At 39.9% G+C, this 27,032-nt stretch overlaps 2 protein-coding genes across 2 annotated transcripts in view; one reads left to right on the forward strand and one right to left on the reverse strand.

Moving 5' to 3' along the window:
• The first annotated feature begins 1,791 nt into the window (after nt 1-1,791).
• LOC121511070 (Hermansky-Pudlak syndrome 6 protein) lies at nt 1,792-8,123 on the forward strand. The gene has a single exon (XM_041789588.1). The coding sequence runs from the start codon at nt 1,903-1,905 to the stop codon at nt 4,693-4,695; it is 2,793 nt and encodes a 930-aa protein (XP_041645522.1). The 5' UTR covers nt 1,792-1,902; the 3' UTR covers nt 4,696-8,123.
• A 4,020-nt stretch (nt 8,124-12,143) lies between these two features.
• Nucleotides 12,144-27,032, reverse strand: part of prom2 (prominin 2) — a 34,676-nt gene continuing 19,787 nt past the window's right edge. The window contains exons 8-24 of the mRNA XM_041789918.1: nt 26,014-26,213; nt 25,295-25,369; nt 24,923-24,986; nt 24,609-24,765; nt 23,068-23,220; nt 22,548-22,671; nt 22,226-22,314; nt 21,445-21,529; nt 20,065-20,208; nt 19,279-19,347; nt 19,035-19,127; nt 18,869-18,922; nt 18,697-18,777; nt 15,615-15,683; nt 15,401-15,490; nt 15,182-15,294; nt 12,144-13,535 (exon numbers count right to left, since the gene is read on the reverse strand). Of these exons, the coding sequence (XP_041645852.1) occupies nt 13,484-13,535; nt 15,182-15,294; nt 15,401-15,490; nt 15,615-15,683; nt 18,697-18,777; nt 18,869-18,922; nt 19,035-19,127; nt 19,279-19,347; nt 20,065-20,208; nt 21,445-21,529; nt 22,226-22,314; nt 22,548-22,671; nt 23,068-23,220; nt 24,609-24,765; nt 24,923-24,986; nt 25,295-25,369; nt 26,014-26,213 (1,712 nt within the window). The 3' untranslated portion in view covers nt 12,144-13,483. The remainder of the gene's footprint in view (nt 13,536-15,181; nt 15,295-15,400; nt 15,491-15,614; nt 15,684-18,696; nt 18,778-18,868; nt 18,923-19,034; nt 19,128-19,278; nt 19,348-20,064; nt 20,209-21,444; nt 21,530-22,225; nt 22,315-22,547; nt 22,672-23,067; nt 23,221-24,608; nt 24,766-24,922; nt 24,987-25,294; nt 25,370-26,013; nt 26,214-27,032) is intronic.

A 27,032-nucleotide genomic window follows, 5' to 3' on the forward strand; every position in this document is an offset into this window, starting at 1 on the left:
GTCACAAATAAATAATTTCAAAATCAGAACCTATAAATATTTGTACACACTTTTCAGATTCAAAATTAAGTAACTGTTAGCCAGGACACAGGCACCAATGCTACTGATCCAACACACATGCAATGATACTATCCATAAATCACAACTGGGGACGGTCCATTCTCTGGGTTTGTCAGGGGCCCAGCCTAATCTGTGGGCAGGCCTGGGTATAGACAAGAGAGTATTCGGACTGAGCCTACTATTTATGAGTTGCTGTCAAAGCAAACAGGAAATAATCACAGTCCCCCATTTGTGCGTTTGTTGTTCTTACCTCAACTAATATTTTCAGTCTGGTGCCTGCACCACTGCACACATTCTCTGCTGTGTTTCCTTTCTGACGTGCTCCAAAAACACATGGGATTTAGAAATAAGAACAAAATTGGTAAATATTATTGATTCCCAAACAGACCTGCTCTGTTTGCATTGCCTTTTGAGAGGTCAGAGGTCACAGTCAGCTGCTTAAGCTGGATCTGGAAATTGCTGTAACATACTGTAATCAGGCACACTAAACTACCCTCTACCAAAGCTACAACCCAGACATAGATGCAGTTTCTCTACTATATCTGGCACTGTTTGATAATGGCAAAAAATTAGAATCGAGATAGCTTTGACTGGTGTTGAGATCATGACTATTAATCACATTTACTCCATGATTTTACAGCATTTGCACCATGCAGTGATCAAATTAAACCCCTCTTAATTCATTAACATTCAGTACATTTTTAAACAAGCAATAAATGAAATAAATCAGTGGAAAAATATGAATAAAACACAGCACTGTACAGATGAATCAACATAAACTTGATCTGTTTTGGGTAGTGGTGATGTCTTTTTATGGCCAAAACACATCAATAAAAACTGAAATATTTATCACTTGTTGCAAAAACAGCATCTGAATAATCTTGTTTACGTGATTGTGATAGGCTAAAAATAAAACGGACATTTTAAAAAATGATTAATTTTCTAGCACTAATTATTTTTATTGTTGGGGCACCTGAATGGTATTGATTTGTATATTCATGCATGTTTAGACTGACAGGTAAGTTAAGATATTAGTCTCAATGTAATGTAATTACTGTAGGGTTACTGAGTGATCAAATCAAGATGTAGTGATGATGTAGCTCAAATAAAAACCGTTTTAATCTGATGCATTCAGCATCACATCACAAACAATGTACAACTGTTACTATATCATCTATTAGAAAATAGATCATAAAATCAATCATCTTTACGCATAATAAAAGTGAGATCTTACTTGTCCTCAAGGGAGAAGTTTATAAAATATGAATATAGTAAAAGTTGCTACTGAATGTGTATTTCCAACACAAAGATGTTAAGATGTTCAACTGTATCTTAATATGAGCGTCCATTACCTACATAGCATGGCCGACTGAAGCCTTCCAAGCAGGAGGAGTTGCTCTTCTCTATGTTTCTCGACAATCTTTGCTAACCTTCGTCAGGCTCCTCCTGTAACACAAAAGCATCATCGGTATCCGGAAATTAACGATCCCGTGATGTCAGGGAGTGCTAGCATAGCATCGGAGTGACCGAAGCGCCTCTCTTTATTCGGGCTTAAAACTTTTCTAACGGTGATTGTCAATCAACCGTTGAGTTCCGTCAACGTCGACCGACATGGGGTTAGCGGGGTCGAAGGCTGCCGCTGGATGTATCCTTCCGCGTCAACGTTACCAACGGTGATGAAGCCTCTCCAAGGGACCTAACGGGATGCCGCTCAGTTAGCCTCTCGGGAGCCCGAGGTTGGTCGGATTTATGTGCCACACAAAGCTAGCAGGCTAGTTCATACGCTGTGGCAGGCTAATAACGAGCTAAAATCCGCCGCTTAGGCTGGGAAAAGGTCGAGTTATGGCGCGGTTGGGGTTGGAGCAACTGTCAGATTTCGGGGACTATTCTGGAGGCAAAGAGCTGACTGATAGCTTGAAACTTATCAATAACGAGCATAAAACCAGCCTGTCAAACGTCAGATTGAGCCCAGATGGACGTCACATTCATGTCATCCTCCGCAAGCCTAAGGTTAGTCTTGTGACTTTTGACAAATATGAAAGACCCCATCTGATCCAGACACAGAAGAAACTGGACGTGCGGTCGGCACGAGGTGTGCCTATTGTGGATATTTTATATTTGGACAATAACAGAAGCAGCAACAGCAACAGGGATACAGCAGCTGTGGCAGTGATTTTTGAAGATGGAAAGGCTGAGTTTTGGAGATTCCAGGAGTGCAAATCAGGCTGGCATCTCCTGCAAACATCAGACTTGTGCAACAGCCCCCGGGCTAGAGTGGTGTCCGTGTGTGCCTGTGCTAATCTTATCATCTGGTGTGAGGAGAGGCCGCCCTCTGAGAGCTCCCCTGCCCTCAGCTCCACGAGGAACAAACTGAGATACTGTGTTTGCAGACGTGACTTCGAGGTGGAGGAGGGGGCTGTCAGCTTGGGTGGAGTGAAAATCGCCCTCCATAACAACCCTAAATTCACCGTGGTCAGCTCAGGGGATTGTGTGCACCTGCTCCCTGACTTGAAAGTTAAACCTCTGCTGAGCATCTCTAAATTTTTTCTCTCCTGGTGTCCTCGTCATGAGTCCTTCACTGTCAGCACTACATGCAAAAACACACCCCTGAAGAAGCTATCATCTAAAGAGTCTGACTTTAAGAGACTGGTGCCAGATTGTTTGGGATATTTATCAACTATTGAGCCACCAGAGATCTATGACTTTTCACCTACAGGCTGTGGAGGCCTGCTGCTCCTGCTCAGCACAGGTTGGGTGTGTTTTCTGCAGAAAGATGGAGTGCTGCGGCAGGTTTTTAAACTGGCCGACAACTGTTTGGTTAAATATGGCACCGACACTAGCCTCTGCTTGTACCAGGACACTCTGGCTGTGCTTATAGGGCAAAACTTACATGTAATAGATGTAAACTGTGGGAGAGAACTGGATAAGCTTGTGGTAAAGAGAGAGGGGATATTATATTTTAACCGTAATGAAAAATGGATACCTCACCTGCTTACAGAAACGGGAGTTTTTATGGTATTAAACAAGGAGACTGACTCCAACAAGATGAAGCCTTATGGTTTCAGTGCAGCAGAGAATATTGATCCAGGAGCTCTCCTGGTGGAGGCTGTCTTTGAGGAGGCCTGTAAATACTACCAGCAGAGGAGCCTGAGTAGCACCCAGCTCACTGTGGACATCCTGAAGAAGGGAGGGAGATTCCAGGCCCCCATCTCTTTAGCCTCCATCCTCAGGAGCTACCTCCTGAAGCAGAAGGGAGTAGTGGTGTCCCAGAATGGAGAGGACGGATGTACTTCAGGGCAGGATAAGCTTATGATTTCGCTGGAGGCCGAGCTCAAGAGTCTGGTCACTCTGGAGGAGGTGAAGGGCAGTTTAGTGAGGGGGAGTGTAAAAGAAGTGGAGGCAGTGTGTGACATGTTAGTGGAGAAAGAAGTAGCCAGACTGCTGTCCTCAGCAGAGCTGGATCAGGAGGCTCTGCTTTACCTCAACTCCATCTTCAGCATCTTCCCCTGCCAGGCGTGGAGGGCAGCGCAGGCTGCTCTTCAGCTTCACTACAACGGGGAACGCTCTCTGTCCAGCAGGGCCTCACCAGACGTGTGGAAAACTGTCCTCACCCCTGCTGTGACATCAAGCACTGCCACATTCACGAACGGCCGGCCCAAACACAACCACAGCCTCAAAGGTGATCACATTGCCAACTGTAAAGCCAAACCTCTGAGCTCCACTCTCCCAGCTGCCCTGCCCGTCTTTGAGCTCCTCTGTCACTCTGTTTTTCACTTCCAACCCAGCTGGTTGCCCACCTTCTTGGAGCTCGCCCAGCAGCAGCAGGGCTCCATGGGGCTGGGCCTGAGCCTGGCCTCTTCATCATGGAGCTTCTCCAGCTCTCGAGGAGGAGAAGGTGGAGAGAAAAATGTGCCACTCTACAAACGGGCCCTGTGCGTTCTCTCCAGCCTGAGCATGGAACGAGCACAGCAGCAGGACCTGGAAGTGGAGCTGCTGCTGGTCAGCGGGCGACCCAACGCCATCCTCCAGGCTCTAAGGATCCTTATCGCCATGCAACAGTGGGAGAGGGTTACTCAGGTGGCTCAGAAGTTCTGCAAGCAAAGTCCACTACTCAACAAGGAAATTTTCACCACTCTGCTGTGCGAGGTGGCCCAGCATCGAGACCTGGACCGCTACCTGGACTTACTATGGGCGCTGTGCCCTGAGGACCTCACTGTCACAACTATTCTCAACTTGGTGCTAAAAAACCTCCCCTCCCCCAACAGCCCCCCTTCATCCTCCTCCTCCTCCTTCTCCATGTCCATCACATCCCCCTCGTTTCCTGCTCCCTTCGCAGACCCTCAGAACAGCCAGTTGACCATCGGGCTGCTCAAACCTCTGCTGAGGAAAGTCCTTCAGAGGGAGACTAAACCCAGCCAGCGCTACGCTGACATCCTGCAGTCTCCATTGTTTCCCCCTCCTGCACCTCCACGCCAGCCTGCAGAGCAAACAAGCACTGTCACAGACCCTTGCATAAATTCAAATCTGGATGGTGAAATTGCAACAGATTTTCTTGCAGAAACACCAGAAGAGCAGTCACCCATACACACGACTGTTCCAGGAACCAGGGTGGCACTACCTGCAAACCCAGTCTGATTCAAAACAATAACAAAGACGCTTAAATTCTGTCATTCCCCACACATTCTGACCAAACTCTTAACTAAATGTGTGCTGACAATCAAATCAAAACTCAACATCAGTATCTTACAATTATCAGTGTAATGCAGTTACTTGTGATATTTGACTGTGTTTAAAATGAATGGTATTATCAGATGAAGTATGACTACTAGAAACTATGAAATGACTACTGACGATCTTACCAGTGTAAATACTGCAGGTCATTTTAAGCCTTAATGTGTATATACTGTATCAGTGATGTTATTTATCTCTTTAGCCTTAACTGCACGTGGATTGAGAATGTTATGCATAAACTTGCATTGAATACGCTTAGCCTTTATTAGAAAACCAATAAAAAATGGTAATATATTGTTTTAAACACAGTAAGCAGTCCTGTCTGCTCTGACAAAAAACAAGCCTCCAAATCCCTCTATCTGTGGAGTATCATGTCAACATGTGTCGATTTATTTTAGTTAAAAGTAGAAGATTCCTCCTATTCGTAGCCGAGTTTAGCAAGCTTCCTAAGTGGGTAATCTCCAGAGTGTTATCCCAACAAGCTGGCCTTTGTGTTTAAATGTTTGTTTTAAGAGTGGTATGGGTTAGAAAAGGGGGAAGAGGGGTCCAAGGTCCCCCCTACTGATACTAGCTTAACAGGTGCTTAATCATTAACCTGGTTTTATTAGGCTTATGCAACATCTGTTAACCAAACTCAAAACCGTCTACCTGCCTGAATTTTTAATTCTCGTCATCCATTTTTCTCTCCTGACTCCATCTTATCCAATCTGCCTCCCCCCACAGTTGCACTCACAGGACATTCCTCACAAAATACTCAGTAAAAGTGACTCACAGTTTGACTTTAATTCAATTTTAGAGGTAATTCTGTTAGGATTCGAGTGAGGGTTGGGTACGGCGTGACTAACACAGGCGCTCCGCTGCTTGCATACAGTTGTGTTCGTGCTCCTTCATGGACCCAGTGAGGGTAATGTTATTAGAGATGTTAGGCCCTCTGTGTTAGCTCTGCCCTGAGACAGATTGCACTTTTATATCACCCCAGTCAGTATTGTTTTTACCTTGTTGTTAATGCATCTGTTGAGATGAATGTTTTCTGATTAAGTGCTGTAAACAAACGCATATTTAAGTGCCTGTTATCTTCAGTGCCTGTGTTAATTCTTAGTTTGTGTAGCCTGTTTAAGTCAAAGAGAGTGAGTTTTTATGTAAATGTTGAGCCCTTGGAAACAAATAGTGAATTTCTTACAAACTTTAGGACTCCTTAGTCTTAGGGTAAAGCACTAAAACTCTTCTAAAAACCTCTTAAATGTGTCGAATGACAATCAGACTCCAAAATGCTGCCGAACAATCAGAGTGCCTTTCACAGTGCTGCTCTTCATTTACGGAGCAGTGTCACATTCCTGATCCTGCTTCGGCTTCACTCATATCCTGGAGATTAGAGGTCTCTGTATTGTAGAGTACAGTGTTTTTAATTTTGTTTTTTGTTTTCGGGGGGGTTATTGTTTTTAATATTTTTGGTTCTAAATGTGGCCGAAAGCTGTTCGATTCTGCTGTCTGTTTTTATGAGATTTCAATTTAAAAATGAAACTAACTGCTGTCTTCCTCTTATCTGAATTAGCTTTCTGTTTTGGTGTGGACCAGATAGGGCTGGACAGTATGAACTGAAACTCATATCTTGATGTTTTTTAGCTGAGTGTCCGTGTACAACATGTGACCTGAGTTTGTTTTTTTTTTTTCTGTAAATGTCACAGCACCAGAATTAGAAACTTTGATATGAGTCTAGTAAGAATTAGACGATAGGAGAACCTTTTGACACCACAGTTCTAGACATGTAAGTGTTTGCAATGCTTCATTTTTAAGGATCAGAAATGGCCGACAGATTCCTACACACTGTCTAAATTGTACAAAAACATTGGCAAAAAGGGATGATCAGTTGCATCAATTTAACATGAGTTTCACCCATTATGGGCCCCTGTGACAGACATCGGCCAGTTACAAATATTGTGGGCATGCACTGATGCCAGAACGGATGTTTATCTGTTGGGTCATGACAATTTAATTCTAGCATTTAGCGTAGTGAACAGCTGATTCAGAGAAGGGATTTATTATTGGGCAGAAGGTGTGACGTGTTGGCCAAACTGATCTGTTGTTGTGGTGAGAGAAAATGTTTGCTTATGGGGAGTAATGAAAGGAAACTCTGGCATCCGTATTGTCCATCAGCTATGTTGTTTGGTCATATTTCCATGTATTAAGGAAGTAAAAGTGTCCAAATATGTTTCAAATTGATAAAGTATCCATTATTTAAATGCTTGTTGGTAAAAAAAAAAACAAAAAAAAAAACGACACCAACTCAGTGATCTTCAGTCATATTTTAACCAAAAGAGGGGCGGAATTGCCTAACTTGTATGAATACATGGCATCATTTTCTAAAGCAGGTGTAACTGGCAAGGAGCGAGGGTGAAACCCTCACTCCTTGCCAGTTACAGCGTCCCACCATTTTGCCAATGTATTTCCTACCAATTTCCTCCCTCTTGACCAAATGTTGACAACACTATTTTGCAACTTAGAAAGTGTGTGTACGGGTTTGATGCCATTCTTTATGAGCAAAATAACAAGTTGTCAAATATTTGGTGCCCAGCGCCTCTGTTATTGTTGCTGTGGTATCAAACAGGTATCAACAATGCTCTCCACCCAATTTACCAAATGTTGGCAACACATTTGTGCAATTTACGTGGTTTGTAGAAGTCTGCTTGCAGTTTTTGAAAAGTGAAGAATAAATTGCCCAATATTGGATGTCTAGGACTTAAATTATTGTTGCTGTGGTATCAGACAGGTAGCATCACTCCTTGTAGGTCCCAACCACTTTACCAAATGTAGCCAACATAGTTGTGCTATTGAGACTGTGAGGAGGTTTGCTGTCAGTTTTTGGTAATTGAAAAAATAATGGTCCAGTGTTTGGTGTCCAGGACTTTTATTATTTTTGCTGTGGTATCAAATAGGTATCAGCATTACTTTTCACTAGCTCCATCCACTTTCCTTAATGTTGACAACACATTTGTGCAATTTAGACTTTGTTAGGGAGTTTGCTGGCAATTGCTGATATGTGAAAAACAAATCGTGAGTCCAGGTTTTAATTTTTTTTGCCTTAGTGTCAAACAGGCATCAAGTTGATTAGATTTTCACTAATATTGTAAATGAAATGAAAACCAATTATTGTTTCCCATTTAGACTAAACATTTCAAACAGATCAACTTGTGGTAAATAAGCCTATGATTGTTGGAAGTTCTGAGTACTGATAGGCCTCTGGAATCAACTCTTAAAAACTGTCCATATTGCCCAGCCCTAGCGTCAGTCATGCTCTAGACTAACTGGGAACTCCCTTTCTTCCCCAGACTTTCCACTCAGCCTGATGTTATGACTGCGTGCTCCTTGGTTGAACATTAATTTGCCCTCTCGGTTTCTGTTGCCACATAGAAACACCAGCTGGATTTGCTCTGCAGTGTTTGTTTGTTGCTCTTTTATGAAGTATTTTCAAAAAGAACATGTATACATGTATTTATGAATGGATGCTGTATGCTATTAAACTGAGGATAAAAATTCTTCTTGCCCTGTTAAGTTTTCTTGAATTTTAATTTTTTGACCTGCAGTTTTGCAGTGTGATGAAATCTTTTTAAGCCCTTGCAAATAATATGAAGCCATAGTGCTTTTTCCTAGGGTTTTAGGGCTTTTATTCATTGTATTTGTTCACGTCAGTTCCCTTTTGACAGCTAGTAGGACATGTATCTGTCATTAAGCTTCCCTTTAACATGTCAGTGTCAGCAGCCTGCCAGGTTCATGTTCCCACGCATTGCTGTTTTTCTGGTTTGTTCAGCTCTTTAAGCGTGTTGCTTTTACATCACTGCACATCAGCAACTTTACCTGACAGAATATGTTCTATTCAGCCAGGACAAACCATAATACCAGGACACTTTTTCTGTGATTATTCAAGTTTATTCAGTCCAACTTTGCTAACAATGTGCTGAAATAAAAGCTTAGTTAGGCCAGCATTAGTCTCTTACGCACACTTCTTTCATATGATCCACTGCCCCCATTTCAAAGTTTCACCATATCCCTGCAATGGACAAATCCACTTACAGCAGCGGTTTTATGTGTGTGTGTTTGATTTGCAGAGGGATTTGAGTGTGTGTGTGTGTGTGAATATTTCAATGGCCGGGGCCCATAAGAGGAATGTTCAGTCGTCGTTCAGCCATTAAGCTTCTGAGGCGACCCCCTTTGCTAGAGCCACTAACAAACAAAAGCAGAGGTCAGCGCCTGTGAGTGAGTGTACATGTGGCTGATTTTTCTCAGCAAATAGGCAGCTTCCACAAGGGGATGTGAGGGTATGATCACAGGAGGGGAATAAGTATAGAGGTGGAAAATGGAGGGTGGTGAAGGAGTCAGAGGGTAATAAGAGGTTTGGCCATCAAAACAGCAGAGAACTGCAGAAACAGCCATAACCTGATACCTAAAGGTCCTGAGCCGATCCCTTTATTCTCCTCCCGCCTCCTTTCACTTTCAGATTGAGTATTTCTGCTTCCAGCCTCTCCTGTTACAAGGTCTCCGATCATGCTGATGCTGTAAAGCCATTGATTCACCTGTTCTAATTATAGATGACATCCTGTAAACAAAAATACATCTAAGCAGCCTGTTCCTCTGTTTTCAGAGGGAGAAAGCTGCAAACATCAATGCACTGGCAGAGGACATTTTCATCGACATATTTAATAGCTCTCTCAGGTTAGGGTAAATCTATAATTAACAAAAGTCAAATAACCTAAAGAAAAGCAAGTCACTTGCTTGTAAAGATTCAAAATTCTCCGTGAACCTTACAGTAATTGCAGCGTTAATCATTCTGCCGCTGCTATTTCACCTCCCATGATTGGACTACAAATGAGTCTATGGATCATCAATCTCAAATTAAATTTCTGCTATCCCCTGAAGGCTTTGATTTAATTTATGTGCTGATTGGGTGAAGGGTTGGATGCATTATTTATGCTGCTGCTAAAGAGAAAAACTGCACAGATGAAGTTGCTACAAGGATTTGCATCTATGAACGCATCTTTGGTTGATTTAGAGGATGGCTTCTGCATGTAAGAGAAACAAAACATAAGCGATCATAAGTGTTGGTCCTCCATGCAGTCACCAGTTCAATGAAAGTTTATTGAAAGTTCAGTTTGGGTGCCTTAACCTCTGCAGAGCTTCAGAAAAACCATCAATGTAAACGGAGCATTTGCAGTGTTTTTAGACCTCTTTCACTTTTGTAAATTTTGTTATGTTGCAGCCTGATACAGTTGTTTAAATTCATTTTCTCACATTAATCTACACTCAGTCTCCCATCATGACTAAGTGAAAACAGAATTTTAGAATTTCTTGCAAATCTATTAAAAATATAAATCTGCAATATACACTGAGAAATATTCAGACCCTTTGCAAAAACACCTGAAATTGAGCTCAGGTTCCTCTGATCTCTGGATCTTTGCTGAGATAATAATAATACATTATATTTAGAAAGCGCTTTTCAAAACTCAAAGACTCTGTACAAAAGTTAAAAGACATTACATACCAAAGAAATCAAAAGACGCTGTAACAGCTAAACAGACAACAAGCAATCAAACAAGCAGGCAGCAAAAGACAAGACAACAGAATCAAACATTAAAAGCCAGTTTAAAATGTGAGTTTTGAGCATGGATTTGAATGTGGAGGAGTCTGTACAGTCTTGGATATGGTTAGGGAGTTCCAGAGAGAGGGGGCGGCTATGGAGAAGGCTCTGTCCCCCCAGGTTCGGTGCTTGGTTCTTATGGGTGGAGAGAGGAGATTGAGGTTTGAAGAGCGGAGATTACAGGAGGGGGTGTGATGGTGTAGGAGGTCAGTAAGGTAAGGAGGGGCCTGTTGGTTCAGGGCTTTATGAGTGAGGATTTTGTATTGGATGCGGTAGGGGACAGGGAGCCAGTGGAGGTTTTTGAAGGATGGGGGTGATGTGGTAATGGGAGCGGGTATGGGTGAGAAGGCGTGCTGCAGATTTTGGGAGTTTATTGAGGACTGTTGAGGATGTGCCATAAAGAATGCTATTGCAGTAGTCTAGTCTGGATATGATGAAGGCATGGATAAGAGTTTCAGCTGCAGGAAAGGAGAGTAGTGGAAGAAGGCAGTTTTTCTGAGCTGGTTGACGTGCTGATGAAAGGAGAGGTGGGATATTTCTACAGCTTAAATGGTCCACCATTGGATGGATGGAGGGTTTGGACAGGTACACTCCGCTCTATAAAGCCTCGCAGCTGACTGCATATCAGAGCAAAAACTAAGCCATGAGGTCAAATGAACTGCCTGCAGAGCTCAGAGACAGGATTGTTGCAAGCCACAGATCTGGGGAAGGCTACAAAAAAAGATCTGCTGCACTTAGGTTCCCAAGAGTACAGTGGCTTCAAGAGCTGGTTGCCAGGAAGCCAAGAGGGCTTTCATGTGTTCTGCACAGAGGAGTGTCACTCTGCCACAAAGCCCACATTGGTGGAGGGTTGCAGTGACTTTTGTCCTTCTGGAACTTTGTCCTATGTCCACTCAGGATCTCTGGAGCTCAGTCAGAGTGGCCATCAGGTTCTTGGTTGCCTCTCTTTCTAAGGCCTCTCTCCCCAGATTGCTCAGTTTGGCTGGGGGATCAGCCCTTGGAAAAGTCCTGGTTGTGCCAATCCTCTTCCATTTGAGAATTACTGAGGCCAGTGTGCCCTCAAAAATGTTTAGAAATCTGTTTTTACTTTGTCATTATGTGTAGATTAATGACAATGAAAATAAATATTTTCGACAGTAGCATCAGACCTCAACATAAGGAAATAGAGAAAATGAAGGGGGTCTGAATACTTCAAGTGCACTGTACATATTTGTATTTGTGATGCATCTCCTGAACCAAGGGAGGTGAGGTTCGTATCCATGTTGGATCCTCAAATAAAAGTCATCAGTCTGCTCACAGTTTCCTTCCTCTGATGTTTTAATTCATCTTCATAGCATCACGAGTAAGGAGTTTAAACATGTTCTTTTAATCTATTTAACTGCAGAAATGCAGCGCAATAATCATGATTTCAAAGACACATCATTACTGCCGTCATGATAATCTGTGTAAACATGCTGTTCATACATATATAGTAGTGTGTGTTTTTGACTTCCTGAATACATTCTGTTTGCAAAAGAAGTTTATGGAAGCTCTGAGAGGACATGCATCCTCGCATTTTATTTAATCTCTTTTCCTGTGAAAAGCACATTTCAGCTGTTGTCTCAAGATCCTATTTAGCTTGTTATTTGGGGATTACGTTGATGTTTTTAGTATTATTACGAGTTAATCTGAGTCATCTTCACAGGTACATGTATGGATGTATGTCCTTTTAGAGCTTTAGTAGAATTTGCACTATTTTGCCTTTTAAAATGCTCTGGACTGTTTGTTTCTTTAAAGTTGTATAATTTTGGAATTATTTTCTTTCATTGCTTGATAATGTTTTGCTGCCTTTGTGAATCCCGTTTTAACTCAGATTATTTAAAGTTCTTTACAGATAAAGGGTATTATAGTTATTAAAATGTTAAAGATTATGATGGCTGTTCCACCATATAGCCAGAGTTTAAGCTGTCTAATCTTGTGTTGCTGCCATGTTTGCTGCAGGACAGCGCAGTGGGCTTTATGTCACCACTTCAGCTGCAGCAGTGTGATGAAGGTTCATGATGCAGAGGGACATTCTGGGTTACAAATCTGCACTGTGAAAAACAGTTTCATGCCTTATGAGGAAAACAGACACTGACTGATCTCTGAGATTCCTCCCACGTTACGGCTAAAAGGTAGAAAAATGCACAGCGGTTGTTAATCAGTGACAGTTTTTACTTACAGTAGTTTTTACAAGAGTGGCAAGAAATGTTCACAACCTGTTGATCACATTATGTAGACAGGGTGTATAAAGTGCTGTGTACCAGAAAGATAAAACACAATCTAATCAAGAGTTCAGAGTATAAAAATAATCATTAAAGAGACATCACCAAATCATTTAAAACCAATATTTACAACAACTTAATTTAAATAAAGTTGTTCATAAAGTCTTTATAGTTGCATTGTATGTATTAGACAGTGACATGCCACTGTCCTTTATACCAGTCAGAGGAACCAAGTATTCATTTTATGACTCATATGAGAAATTGTGCTTTGATTTAAAAAATAGTGCAAGTATAATAAAGATAAGATTAAACGTTTTTCCCATCAGAGTAAGCTGTTAAATCCCAGAAAAAAACTAACAAAGGCAAACGCCTGTTGGCACAGAAACACACTGCAGCTTTTTCTGAGAGCCCTACAAACTGACTTAAACATGCCTGGATAATTATGATCAGTTCTTCACTAAATTAGCTTTAAAGTTTGAAATGTCAGACAAACTCCTCCGATTCATGCAGCAGCTCAGTTCAAACATTAAATACATAGAAAATATTGATGTAATAATACAACAAATTAATCCCTTTGAAAGAGCTTTCAAAATACAAAAAGTCCCTGAAGATTCCCTTATGCCCTGTGTGTTCCTGAGGTCATTTCAGAAATGCTGTGTGGTGTATGAAATGTAATGTAGGATTTCTTCACTCTGAGGATTTTTCCCACCAGAGTGACAGCGTGCCACATCTGCGCAGGAGTGCACCATGTGTCTTTGGTCAAGTTATGCAGCATTTGTGCCTGCAGTCTTTAAAGCTGTTTGGCACATATGCCGTCCTCTCAGGTGAATTTCATCTGGGCCCGGGGGATGTTACTCATGGTTAGGCCCTCGCTGGAAATAGAAAAATTAACAGCAGTTAAAAGCAGGACATCACAGCATAATGAATCAGTCGTGTGGTTAAATACAGCATCTATGGACAAAGTGTAGAAATAAATTAAAGGGGCAGATATATTTCAGATTTTATTAGACAGGGCCAAACTGAAGAACTGACTGACTGACGGGGGGGGGGGGCACACGAATACTGCTGATTAGAGTAGATCTACCATGTCTCCAATGATCATATCTACTTTAAACACTTATATCTTTTATTGATCTTATTATATGTATACATGGTCACTAGAGGTGTCCAATGATTTTTGAGTGTTTAAACCATATCAACCATTATCTAAATATAAAATTATATTTTTTCCACATCATTTTTATACATACAAACATAAGAAAGTGAAACTATGGAACAGTTTGAATGGGGAAACCTAAACAGTTCAAAGAGCGGTATAGGGTCATAATTTTTATGAGGTCCACCAAGGAGGAGGGTGTTTGACTATCACAAGGTGCTTGCTGTTATTTAATTCACCACTTATTTATTTATTCTGCCTACAGGTGTTTTCACATTTTGATTGATATACATCCTTTTTGATATAGAGAAACACATATAAGAATAAAAATTAGTAGTTAATTAACTTCGTAATTCTTAAATAAGGTTTATATATAACAGCTTATTGTTGCTAAATATATTTTTGCACTTATTTCGTGTGTCAGTTGACAACGATTATTGGTATTTACTGTAGGTGAACTTCCTCCTACTCCTTTTTCAAATATGTGAACCAAAGCATTTTGTTATTTTGTTCTATTTATTATTTTTTCTTTATGCCTGTCCACTACTGTATGATTCCTGTCTATTTATTTTACTTTTTCTTTTTTACATGTTTGAAATAAACCACCACAAAAAAAAAAAAAAAAAAAAAAAAAGTTTTTTTGAAAAAAAATCTATCAAATCTACAAGCAGCCTATTTCAGCTGTCGTGTAAGTTGCTATGAACTCCTCTGACTGGGCAAATAGTGGCCATAGTTTAGGATATTAAGGAGGCATTATGGCTTGCCAATCAGATTTCAGGGTGGGTCTATGCCACTCTAGGCCACCTCATGGACAGCCAATCACACGGCAGCAACTCAGTGCATTTAGATGTTTATGCATGTTTATTAAAAAAATGGAGTAAAACAACAAAAGTATTTTATAGATCTGGTCCCCAACTAAAGCCTTATATCCCCGTCGGGGTGCTCAATGTCTAAGGGGGGCATGAGGCTTTATCTAAAATGACAATTCCCTATACTGATTGTTTATTCAAAAGTCTGCTGATACAACTTATCAAAAATCCTGTGTCCACCCACTAAACTATCAGATGACTTTGTCAGCAACACTAATAGTTCAGGTCATAATGAAATCAATTAAAATCTATAAAATTACTGGCACCAATGTATGATTTTATGTGGGTCCTAGAGGGGCTCAGCTTTGCTAACATACTGGTATACTGGGCTTCAAGAAAAAAAGGCAGGGAACTGCTGTCTTCAAAATCTACATGGTGGCCCTTTGAGTGGCCAGTCAGATTTCAGAGTGGGGCCATGCCGCCCAAGGCTCCAACTAGCCACACCCTTGGTGTTTGATGAATGTTTTAGATTGTTTTCTGTTATGGTACTTACTCAAAGACATCAGAGTACTTCATTTTCCTGTAGTACTTTGCTAGTTTGATGGAGAAGATGATGCTGGGGATGAAGAAGATCATGCACCAGCCCAGACTGAACCAGAATGCATTCTAAAGGGGAGGACAGAGAGTTTGGATGAATACTGTGGAGACTGATAAAAAAATTGCATTAAAAACAAAAATATTGTAGATGGAGTAAACAGGATATTATCCTCACCAAAGACTCGACAATGTTTAAGCAGAGGAGATACTCAGCTGAGTCCACAGCATCCGCTACCGGCCCACAGCGGCCCAAATTCAGAGTGATCTGAAAGAGGATACGCAGATGAGTTTAGAGTACAAATGAATGGATCTCAAATGTGTGTATATGTTTTTAATTACTTTAAGTGCAGACATGTTTTTAAAAGTGTAAAAATCTGAACAGACTTTACCGTGAGCTTGGCCCAGTCAGCATAAACAATGAAGTAACTCAGCTGACAGTCTGAAAACTTTTTGCTTTCCTGGGAAGAAAAGAGAGAGAGGTGGAAAGAGAGTAAATTCCTCACATTTTCTCCCTGCTTTACAGTGGGAAGTCATGAGGAATCAGTGGAATGCCTCGCCATCTCAGCAAGTTGGATTCTGGGTAAATCCTCTGAAGTGACCCATGAATAACCACACCAGCATCATGATCAGATGAGGCAAGGAAAATCAGAAAGTTTATATATAGAGAGCACTTAAAGCAAATAGGCAATTTAAAGTGCCTTACATAGTTCATTAAAGCATGAAAGTACAAGTCAGGAGATATTCTCTTACTGTCAAGAAATTAAGTACCACAGCTGTGACATACTATCACTTAAATTAGATGTATATAATTACATGCAGTGTTTTTTTTTTTAGATGTATCAGTGTGGTTTTCAAAGCAAATGTAATTTGAGCAGTAGATCATTCTGTATACATAATCCCAGTATCAGATTAATATTCATCCACAGCTCAAAACACTCCTCCTATAATGAAATATTTATCACTGTTGAGTTAAATTTGTATTAAAATTACAATGCTTAGTTGATTTAGGGAGTCTGCACCTTTTTTCTTAGGATATTGGTATATATGATGGTCTTTTAAAATTATTATTATATATTATATAATGTGCAGTTTTTGCATCTTTAAGTTAGGCACTGCCTCTGTTTTCTGTGGAAACCGGGCATTCAGATTCAGCATTGCACTGTATCGTGCAGCATCACCAGCAAGATATTACGTTAGGTTTCAGTAGGTAACCAGGCTGTTTTTGTCGCTGATGTACTCTGTGATTGCGTGCACTTATGACACGGTGTAAAACTCTTTTGTTGTCCTTTGATTTGTTGTACTGCCTAAGGTGCTAAGGGTGAGTGACTTCTGGTTTGGATACGGATCTGCTTTTACCCTATAAGACAATAAGGAACTTCAAGGAGATCAAGGATTACAACATAAACCTAACCATGGAAATAGTAACTAAATATGAATTACAATGGAAAATAAGGGAACAGTAAAAAGTAAAACATTTGATAACACATGGTTAAGTTTTGTTTTTGTTTTTTTTAATGAAATGAGGCGCAGTGGTTTGACTTACTTTACACGACTATGAATGAAGGTAAATGCTGTAGTGGCTTAATGAATGGGTGCTTTAATCTACTACTCTGTAACTGATTTCAGGCTGTTTGACAGATTTGTGATTGATCACAAGTCTACCTGCCATACAGGCAGACTTACTGCATTACTTCATTTCTATGTGGTTAATTCTAGAATCTCCATTTAGAATGAATTTTATTCTTCATCTTATGATGAGTAAATTCTAGGGCTGAGCAAGTTTAGAAAATAATCTTTGTGATTTTTTTTTTACGAAAACGATTTAAAATGTGATTATTTTTCACATTTCTCATCTAATGTATTTTTTTTCCCCAAACACAAGCAATAAAACATTACATATTATAACACAATATTGGCCAGATTAAACTAAAGCTGAACAATTTTGAAAAAAACAACTAATCCTGATTGCTTTGACTAGAATTACAAATTTTATATGAGTTGTTGTGTTGAAGGGGGTGATCTTTTTTGTGTCATTCTTGTTCTGATTAAGAAAAACATTCAAAAAAATAAGGAAAGGATGATTTTTTTTGCAAACTATTCTTAAAAAAATGTCACTTGAATGTTTGCATGATGTGTAGAGAATAAGTTTTTAAATGGTCTTCTGACACACATCTCAGGTATAAAAATATTGCAGCTTCTGCGATTTGAAAATTGCAGCAGAGTATATTGCATTTAATCTAAAGTTCGATTACTTTCCCAGCTTTAGTTAATTTACAAACTTCTTTAATATGTTGTGGGAGCAGTATAGATTGAGGGCAATTAAATAAATTAACAGATTTTGGATAGTCAGGTTACTGAAATAATGAAAATACATTGTGGCATGTGTCTTCATCATGCTCAACGCTTTTATGGAGAGCTATATGATCAGTGACATCAGTGTGTGATCAATCAGTGGGGATTTTTTGTGCCATTTATTCTTTTTGATTTATTTTAATGAAATTAATGCATTTTTAATGGCCTTAATTTATAATCAACAGAAGGCAGTGTGCATCTGACCATATTGGAAGCATATAACTTCTCTTAACCCTAGACCTTTACATGGCAGCAAAACATACAGCGCTTAACAAATTTATTAGACCACCTGTCATATTTGTCTCAGAGACCATCCAGCATCATGAAGTGCTTTAATGCGGACTCTTCATTTTCAGTGAGCTCTCCACGTTTTAACATTTTGAACAGGAATGAGGAAATTCAAACTGAATTCACCTTTTTATACCCAAATTTGAGCCGGCTCACTGGGCTTCTCTGAGAAGTCAGAAATTAATCAAGCATAAAATTCAAGCACTACAACTAATTTTTCTGTTCAGGAATGCAAGTAAATAACTACAATTTGACATATTAATCAAGAAATAATAATGTGCTTTACTATTTTTTCAGTTTTTTTGTAAATCAGTAATTTGGAAAATTCATGGATAACAATAATAATTATATTTCAGCATTAAAAATATCATTTGGGTTAAAGAGCTTCTACATATTGGTGTATTAACCATTGCAGAAACATAAAAAATGATTTAGGTAATTACCAATGCTGTTAATTTAGGGCAGCTGTGGCATAAACCTTACTTTGGGTGGTGGTCTAATAAATTTGTTAAGCTCTGTACATTTCTAACATACTGAGAGCTGGATGGACTTTCAAGGAAAAAAGCAGACCAAACTACGTCTGTTTTGATAATAAACAAGCATCACTGGAGTCAAGACAAAATAAGATTTAAGTTCAATTGTAATCTCTGCCCATTGGATGTGAGACCACATTAAAAAGCACGTTCAGCTATGAGCAGTACTCCAAATCAAACTGGGCAGTCCCACCTCCCGTCCCCTCTGGCTAAATGACTGATCGACCACAAGCATTAACAGACCACATGGAGCACTTTTTTCCCCCTTCCAGCTCATGTGACTCCTGGCTCTACTCACGGTCTTGATGATCTGAGTTGTATTTGTGTTCAGGAAGTCTTGTGCTGCTCCCACGTAGCTCAGCACCTCCCCCACTGTTCCCTGGAAGAGGAGAGAATAAACCTCAGATAGAAAGAAAGAGAAATGATGATCTTTATCCTCAGCAGTTCCAGGTGTTAGTCAGTGTACTCACATTGATTTTCTCTGCCATGGATCGAAGGTCTGTGATGCTCAAGTTGATGCTTTCCTGAGGGCAAAAGCATTAGATGTCAGAGTTAAAATTCAGAGGGATGGCTAACAAGGGAGAAAAGAAGATGAAGAATGAAGATATAAGGAGAGGTGGCAGCTGAGATACTCACCATTTGAGGGATGATAGTTGTTTCTATGTCAGCCTGGATCTGCCTCAGGTTTCTGGCTTCATTCTGAAGCTCTTTTTTAACACCATCATCCGTCTGAAAACAAGAAAATCAGTGGTCAAGAGTAGGAAATGGGCTATAGAAGAAAAATAATTCAGTTAGAAAGCATGTGACAAGTTTGTAGAGCAGAAAAGCTGAAGCAATATCAACAAGAAACTATGTGTTACATTAAAGTCTCGTGACTCACTTGTTGGTCAGCTAGTTGGTCAAGTTTATCTGCCGTTGTGTTCAGATTAATTCTGGAAACATTTTTCATCTGAGATAGAAAATGGGGAAATGTAAAGACAAAATAGAAATGCAGTGATCCAAAGTCTAAAAAAGGTCTGCTTAGAGAGCAAATTAGCTATATCTGAAATTCCTGATAGGGTTTTAAAGGTAATGTAGCAAAAGAACAAGAAAAGTAAATGCAAAAGGCAAAAATGATCATAAAACCATGCTGATAACAATGATGCTCAACAGAAAATACCCAAATCCACCTTTCTTGTCTATTTCCACCACACAACTGGTATCATAGGGTAACTTCATATGAATTAAAAAGGAAAATAAGTGAAGGAGAAAAGTGCAAATGACTGATACCACAAGGTGCAGATGACTTTTACTTATCTGCTGAGCTAGTTGTGGAGTTTTAAAGTGAAAGGAGATGTAAAGGAGCAGTGGTGGGCTTATTGTACATCACTGTGGCTGCATGGAGACACTGCAGAGGCTTAACCATAGTGTGTGCACTAATTATCCACCTTATTTGCATCATGATTTATGCATAAATGCTTTTTTACAGTACGTTTTTTAATTAGGTAAAAAAATGTAAAATACTGTATTTAATAAGATTAAATCACAGCCAAAGACAAAAAACAAAATGTAAGTGCAACACAACAGCTACTTAACACAGATTAAATAGGAATAATTGCTTCTAAAATACCTGCCGTAAAATAGTAAATCTGCACAAGGCACATAGAAGACCCCAAATAAAGCCTACCTGCTCTGAGATATTGATGGAGTCAAAGTCTTGAGCCTTGCTGGAGAAGCTGCTGAGCTGGTTTTTAACCTCAGGGCTTAGCAGAGTGAGAGTGGACAGAGTGATTTCTGTGCTATCGAAGAACTGCTGGATCTGGTCAGTGTACTGAGTGAGACAAGGACATAAACAGAGATAAGAAGTAAATGTCAAATAGATATTAGGGATGCGTTTGGTTATTTGAGTGCTTGCTGCTGACATTGTTATCAGAGAAATGTTTCACCGCTGGTGTGCCTGCAAAAGCTTTGATTAATACTACAGGTGTTTGATTCAGGGCTGCAGAGGTAAGCACTGTCACCTCACAGCAAAAAGATTCCAGGTCTGACTCCCTGTCTGACAGCGCCTGGAGTTCCCATGCTCTTCCTGTGCTTCCATGAGTTCTCTCCAAGCACTCTGGCTCCCTCCCAGCAGACTGAAAAATGCTTGTTAGGTTAAACGGTGACTCTAAAGTGTCTGCAAGAGTTAATATAAGCATGGCTGTGTCAGGGTGGGATATTAGCACCCACTACCAACCAAATGCAGGTATTTTAAGAGTAGTGTTGGGTAAATGGCTCAACCTAGCAGCCAGTTGGGTAGGTAAATAAAAGTAACAGAATGATTTCGTGATGGTAGACAAGATAAATTGAGTCCTGTTTTTTTGCTTGTTCCTACAGACTCCATGATCAGAACTGAGCAGACTTACACATTCATTGACCATGGAGCCCTGCCTCCTCAACGTGTCAGAGTAAATGTTTGCAGCTGGCTGTGTGCGTCAGTGGTTTGACTAAATATCATATGAGTAGCATGGCAGCTGGCGTATTTGCTAAAGGTGTGTCTGAACCAATGTTTCACTCATCTTAAGGCCAAGATAGTTAAACAAGGAAATACTACTTTGATGCTTAATTCTGTGTGCTTAAAGTGCAAGAAAACCGAAACAAGTGGAGACAGGCTATCTTGCATCACATCATTAGCTAGAACTGTTAGCACACAACACTGTGATGATATCAAAGCAGAGAAGATTAGTCAAGCCAATAATAAAACTGGAGATAAGCTCTCAGTAAGTTTTACATAAAAAGCAGGCTTCCACAAGCTCATGCCAACATCATGGTGAACAACAGCCAAGAGAAAGGAAAAGATGTACGAGGAAGGTGCAGCAGTACTGATGGCTGTTACAGACTCATGGACAGATCAGTCAAACATCTGCATCAGTTGTTAGTTCATTCAAAGCATAGCAGACCGCCACACAGTCCAGGAGTTCTGCTATTGCATGATCATAAAGTAATAAAAGTAGGTGAATATGCCAACTCCTACTAGAAAAAGCATTTGGTTACAAAAAAGTGAATCATTTTCTGTACATAGACTCACTTTTGACACATTGAGTAGCTCCTCTAGGTTTATAATCTCATTCAGGTGAAGGGTTGTCCACAATGGTTTGTTTTGCTCACAGTCTCTGCAAACATGAACAAAAACAGGTCAAACTTATTTCTACAGACACTGATCACAATTATGTTTCATTAATGCTTGCTTACTCAAAGCCTCAGTGAGGGATTTAAAGTGGTTTTAACAAAATCATATGCAACAATTTGACTATTTCTATGTAGTTATTATGAATGACGAAAATAACCTGTCAAAATTAGATTGGCATATAATTACTACAATCATGGCAGAACATCTTTAATATGTAGACATAATTTCTATATTTTTAACATATGTAGACCAACATTCTATATTTTTTTAAACATATTTAGACCTATTTTCTTTAGTTTTGCTTATGAAACAACTCAAACTAATGTTGATTTTTTCACAGCAATTGATCACTTTTAAATTTGTGTGGGTCTTGGGGGCTCAGCTTTTCTTTGATACAAGGGGGCTCCAGGGAAAAACAGGATGGGAACCACTCCTTCAAGACTTTTCAGAACAAGTCAAATGACCCAAGCTACCAAAAAGAAACAAATAATCAGCTGTTTTTATGGTGTGCGGGTAAGCAAACAAACTGAAATCAGAGAATGTGTGGTTTTGAACTGTTGATTAAAATATTTTTGGGGAGGTGGGATTGGATGGAGGTATAAAGGATCCATATTTTTAAAAATTAACTATATCTAGTAAATGGAGAGCTCCTCTGTGAGTGTGAATTAGCATCACATACCTGTAGATATCAGAGATATTGAGTCTAGAGTTTAGTCCCAAATTTGGACCAAACTCAAACCCTGGGATTAAACCTGGAGTATCAATGAGCTGTGAAGAAAGAGACCATAATATCAACCCAAAGATATTTCAAACATTGCTTTGTTGAACTTGAAGATCATCCCTCTTCATGCTTTAATGTCTGGCTTGTTTTCTTTTTCAGGACCTCTGAAAGGCTAGCTGTTACTGCAGCATTAACAACACTAATTCAATTAAGTAGATGAATAAACAGTCTGTGGTGTGCAAATGTAGGTGGATACGGGTGTATGTATTTGTGTTGCTACCTTTAGCAGTTGTCCGTTGTTCCAGGGTTGGCACACCAGAGTGTAAATGTTTCCACCCAGCAGGAACAACACCAGCACCAGGATCATGAACAGCCAGGAGAAAAGAAAGCTGAAACCTGCTCCCCTGCAGAGATTCAGGTCAAACATCAGACAAAGTGCCCATGAGGTAGAACAGTTTGGATAACCATGACTCTTTATGAAAGACCTTTCTGATTAACTTTCTGTGCCAAAACTAATAAAAAGGTACCCTCGAGTAAAAACAATTTAGAAAGTAAAACATTTTGGTCAAGTCTTGACTTTACAATCAGAAACTTTTCCTTTCTTCATTTATTCCATTTAAGTTTTGAGTCTTTATGCTACATTGCAGTAGGTTTCAACTGTCTTTAGTTATCTGATTAAGTACTGAACATTTTACTTGCTGTGTCCATGATGGGATATTTTATCTTAAAGCTTGATAACAAACTAGAAAAATGCAGCTATATTTCTACAAATTAAACTTAAAATGAAACCCAGCACTCACATCATGAGGAAGGTGCCCCCACAGTCTGCTGTGCATGATCGCTTCGTGGGGTCTGCATTTGGACTCAGACCCAGAGGGCCGAGCAGCAGACCTAAGATGTTGCATACCACCACCAGGAGGACGAGGCAGCACAGAGCCACACCAACACCCCATCTGGAGAAATATAGTTACAGGGTTTTGCTTTTAAAATGCATTCATCATCTTATTCTGTATGGACAGTTCATGGATTGTCTGAAAAGATGGATGACATGACAACATATAGAGCTTGGGCCTCAAACTGGCTTCAATACAGGTCATAAACTGAACCTCCTTTATGTTTATCCATGGGACAGCGGTCAAACTATAATGTTAAAATAAAGTCTAATACATGCTTTTTCTCAATCACAGTGTCTGTCATTGTAGTTTTAATGCTATTTGATGAAAAAATGAAGAAAAAAATCATTTAAAAAAAAGAGAAAAAAAATGACAAAAAATACAAGAAGAAAACAAAAAGATGTAAAGACAAAAATGATGAAAAAATTGTCAAAAACAATAACGAAAAAAAATTACAAAAAAAAAATTTAAAAAATAGTCCCTGAAATTCCTTTAGCTATGAGTGTCTGCTCAAACCACCACAAGAACCTGTTCTGCTGTGGACTGAACCAACCTGTGGGATCTTTGTTACTTTGTTAAGAGCTAAATGGGGGTTCTGTTTGGGAAAAAGGCAAGGGAATTTAATACCGTGGCTCTCCCACCCAAAATATTCTAACAATTTCTGTCTCCAAATGGCAATATGTTAGTGCCTTTCTGGGTGGTATTCTGCCCTCACTTTTGTACAGATGAGGGTGGCAGAGACATGTGCATAGGTAGTTTTATCCTGGCGCAAGGGTAGGCAATTGCCTGCGGCCTTTTTCTCCAAGTGGCCTAAAGATACAGTCATTACAGGTGTGCAATAAATAATGAGGTGTAATGCGTATCAAGAGAAGGACGATATGAACTGGCTCTCCTTCAGATAGACCTTAAAGCTACACATGTGATAAATCCTTGTTGCCATTGTTTTGAAACAAGTATCAATATTGTTTGAGTTTACAAGTTACGAGCTTAAATGTAATTTAGCAGATGCTTTTGTTTAAAGCGACATACAGGGACAGGTATTCACAGTGCTAAGGACCTACACTCATTGTGCCCTGACCTGTAACAAAGATGGTGATGTAAATCACTGAGCTATCCAGCAGTAGCCTTAATATTTTCATAAGTTCCACCTGGCCTAGAAGCATGTTAAAATATTCAGATGTGGTGAGTTTGAGTTATGATGCTCTTCTAAGAAGGAATGAACAAGTACAGTTAAGTATTTATATTTCAGATTTGGGTTTGTACTGCAGTTCTGTAGCTTTGTTAAGAAAACAGATGCTTCAAAATATTTTTTTGCATGTCCTATGATTGCTTTCAGCTAAATGGGGAAAGGCATCCTATTGGTCATTGCCTGAAGCCTCTAAATGACTAAAAACACCCCTGGACATTTCATACATCTTTATATGCAGTTAGTGGTCCGCTCCTCTCACCTTATTCGCTCCCCTTCCACGACTTGTGGGGTGAGCTTGTCAAAGTCTCTCTGCACTCCGTCTAGAGTTCCAGAAATGTCATCCAGAGTAGAGAGAGGGATGTCATTGGTAATCTGTGAGAGCTGTGCTTTAATGTCATCCAGAAGTGTCTTGCTACCTAAAAAACACACAGAGAAGCTCACACATATTTTTGAATTAACTCGTCTTATCCAGCTCAATGAGTGGACTAAAACGGAAATGTATGTAATGGAAACAAACGGAATAAACCGAAAGATAAGTTGTTTTAATATAATGTGTATAATGTGCTCACTCACTTTGAACCACATCCTTGGTGTCATTTGTCACTCTCTGAGGTATGCTGTTAAAATAATCCTCCACCTGAAAAGAAGAGAAAATCAACGTTTTATAATGAAAAAGTTCTTAGATAAAGTGTTTGTTAACTTTTGACCTGTGTCTTATCTATCAAAAAAAGTATCCTCTTTGGATTTGGCCACAAGTTTTTCTCTGATTAACATTGCCTCAAATGATTTGATAACTGACTACAAATTGATGCTTTGTTTGTTGATTTATTATCTTTGGTTAAAACTTCTTCACGGTCTTTACTCTATCTCTCTCTTTACTGAGATTCAGTGACAAAGCAGGCATTATTTTATCAAGTCTGCTTGTTTTTGTTGGGTATCACGAACCTCCTGGATTTTGGATGCGAGGTTAATTTTCATGACTTCATCTACTGCCGACTGCAGCTCATTCACGTTGGGAATCTGTGGAGAAAAAGCAGAGACATGCACGTGCAAACATTGTGACTAGGGATCACATGTAATCTCATGTTATACTCTTAGAGAACAGGAGGGGGCACCAGATTTCAGCAAAACAAGCACTTAGAAGTTTTGATTCATGCCGAGGCCATGATTAAATTAGCCTGTTATCTCTCCTTTGTTAATGCAGATTTTATATTTAGTTCCTCAATTTAAAATGTGATGAGAAAAAATAAGGGAAGAGGGGAGGAGGGGGAGAGTATGGATGTGTCAGAGTCAGAGAAGCGTAGGAGGAATAGAGAAGAACAGATGGGCGGAGGACAAATCATCTGTCCAGATAAAGCCAAAAATGAGGAGCTATTGTCCTGTGTCAATCTGTCTCAGCCTGCGTCAGATTGCATCAGCCTGCTTTGATTGCATTAATGATTCTTTCTGAAGCTCCACACCCAGAAAAAAAGGGAAAAATCCTGGTCTGTACTTATGCAAGAGTGCACCCTGAGCAGTCAATACCTCACTCTCGTTTTGCATAAACACCTGAGCAGCAGGAGGGGATGATTGCACTAAACTAAGTTAATTTGCCTATGTTAGATTGACTGCATCCATTTAGGCGGAAAACGCATGAAAACTTACGCATGGTCACTTGCTCTTACATTGATGGTGGTGTCCAGTGTATCAAGTTTCTGCAGCTCAGGCAGCAGGTTTTTACAGCCATTGCAGTTTGGATTGGATAAAGTTTGATTGATGCGATCTCTAACAGCAGTGACATTGGCCTGGAGGCGATCCACGTTGGACTGCAGCTCAGCCAGGGATGAGTTCAGCTTGTTCAGTTGAATGCTGGAGTCTTCGGTATCTGCTCACACAAACAAAAACACACAGGTATGAGTCAGCACAGGACAAAGTTTGAACAATATCATTATGTTAAGACAATCATAGGTAACCTTTAATTTAACGCGACCAGGCTTTGAATCCAAAAGCTATTTATAAAAAATGAGACAAAAGATTCCTGACTACACTGGAAGAATAATTATAATGTACCACCCAGCAGCTCTACAGAACTAAACTTTCCAGATTACATCATTTAACCTGATTGTTGTAACTGACCTATTGCTAACAGCTGCTCTCCAAGGCCACAAGCCAATTACATGTCACAGCTCCACAATGCATTGGACATCAAGCTCCATAGAAGGCATCAGAAATGTAGCATGATGCTACAGGCTATTCCCATTAATCTATACTCAGTACCCCATCATGACAAAGTGAAAACAGAATTTTAGAATTTTTTGCAAATTTATCAAAAATTAAAAGTGAGATATCACATTGGCATAAGTATTCAGACCCTTTGCAAATTGACTGCATCTTAGGCAGACACCTCAGAGACAGCTCAGAGACAGTATTGTTGCAAGGCAAAGATCTGAGGAAGGCTACAAAAAAGTTCTGCAGCACTGAAGGTCCCCAAGGGCACAGTGGCCTCCATAATTCTCATATGGCAGAAGTTTGGTATGACCGGGACTCTTCCAAGAGCTGGTCGCCCTGCCAAACTAAGCAATCATGGGAGAGGGGCTTTAATAAGAGAAGTGCAGCCCTCCACCGATCTGGGCTTTATGGCTGAGTGGCTAGACAGGAGTCTCTTCTCAGCGCAAAATGCATGAAAGCCCACTCTGAGTCCGCA

The sequence above is a fragment of the Cheilinus undulatus genome, linkage group 6 (genome assembly GCF_018320785.1).
Source record: "Cheilinus undulatus linkage group 6, ASM1832078v1, whole genome shotgun sequence".
In the NCBI taxonomy this organism is placed as follows: Eukaryota; Metazoa; Chordata; class Actinopteri; order Labriformes; family Labridae; genus Cheilinus; species Cheilinus undulatus.

Excerpts from the sequence above, each read along its gene's own strand:
- LOC121511070 (XM_041789588.1), top strand. The coding sequence starts at position 1,903 with ATGGCGCGGTTGGGGTTGGAGCAACTGTCAGATTTCGGGGACTATTCT.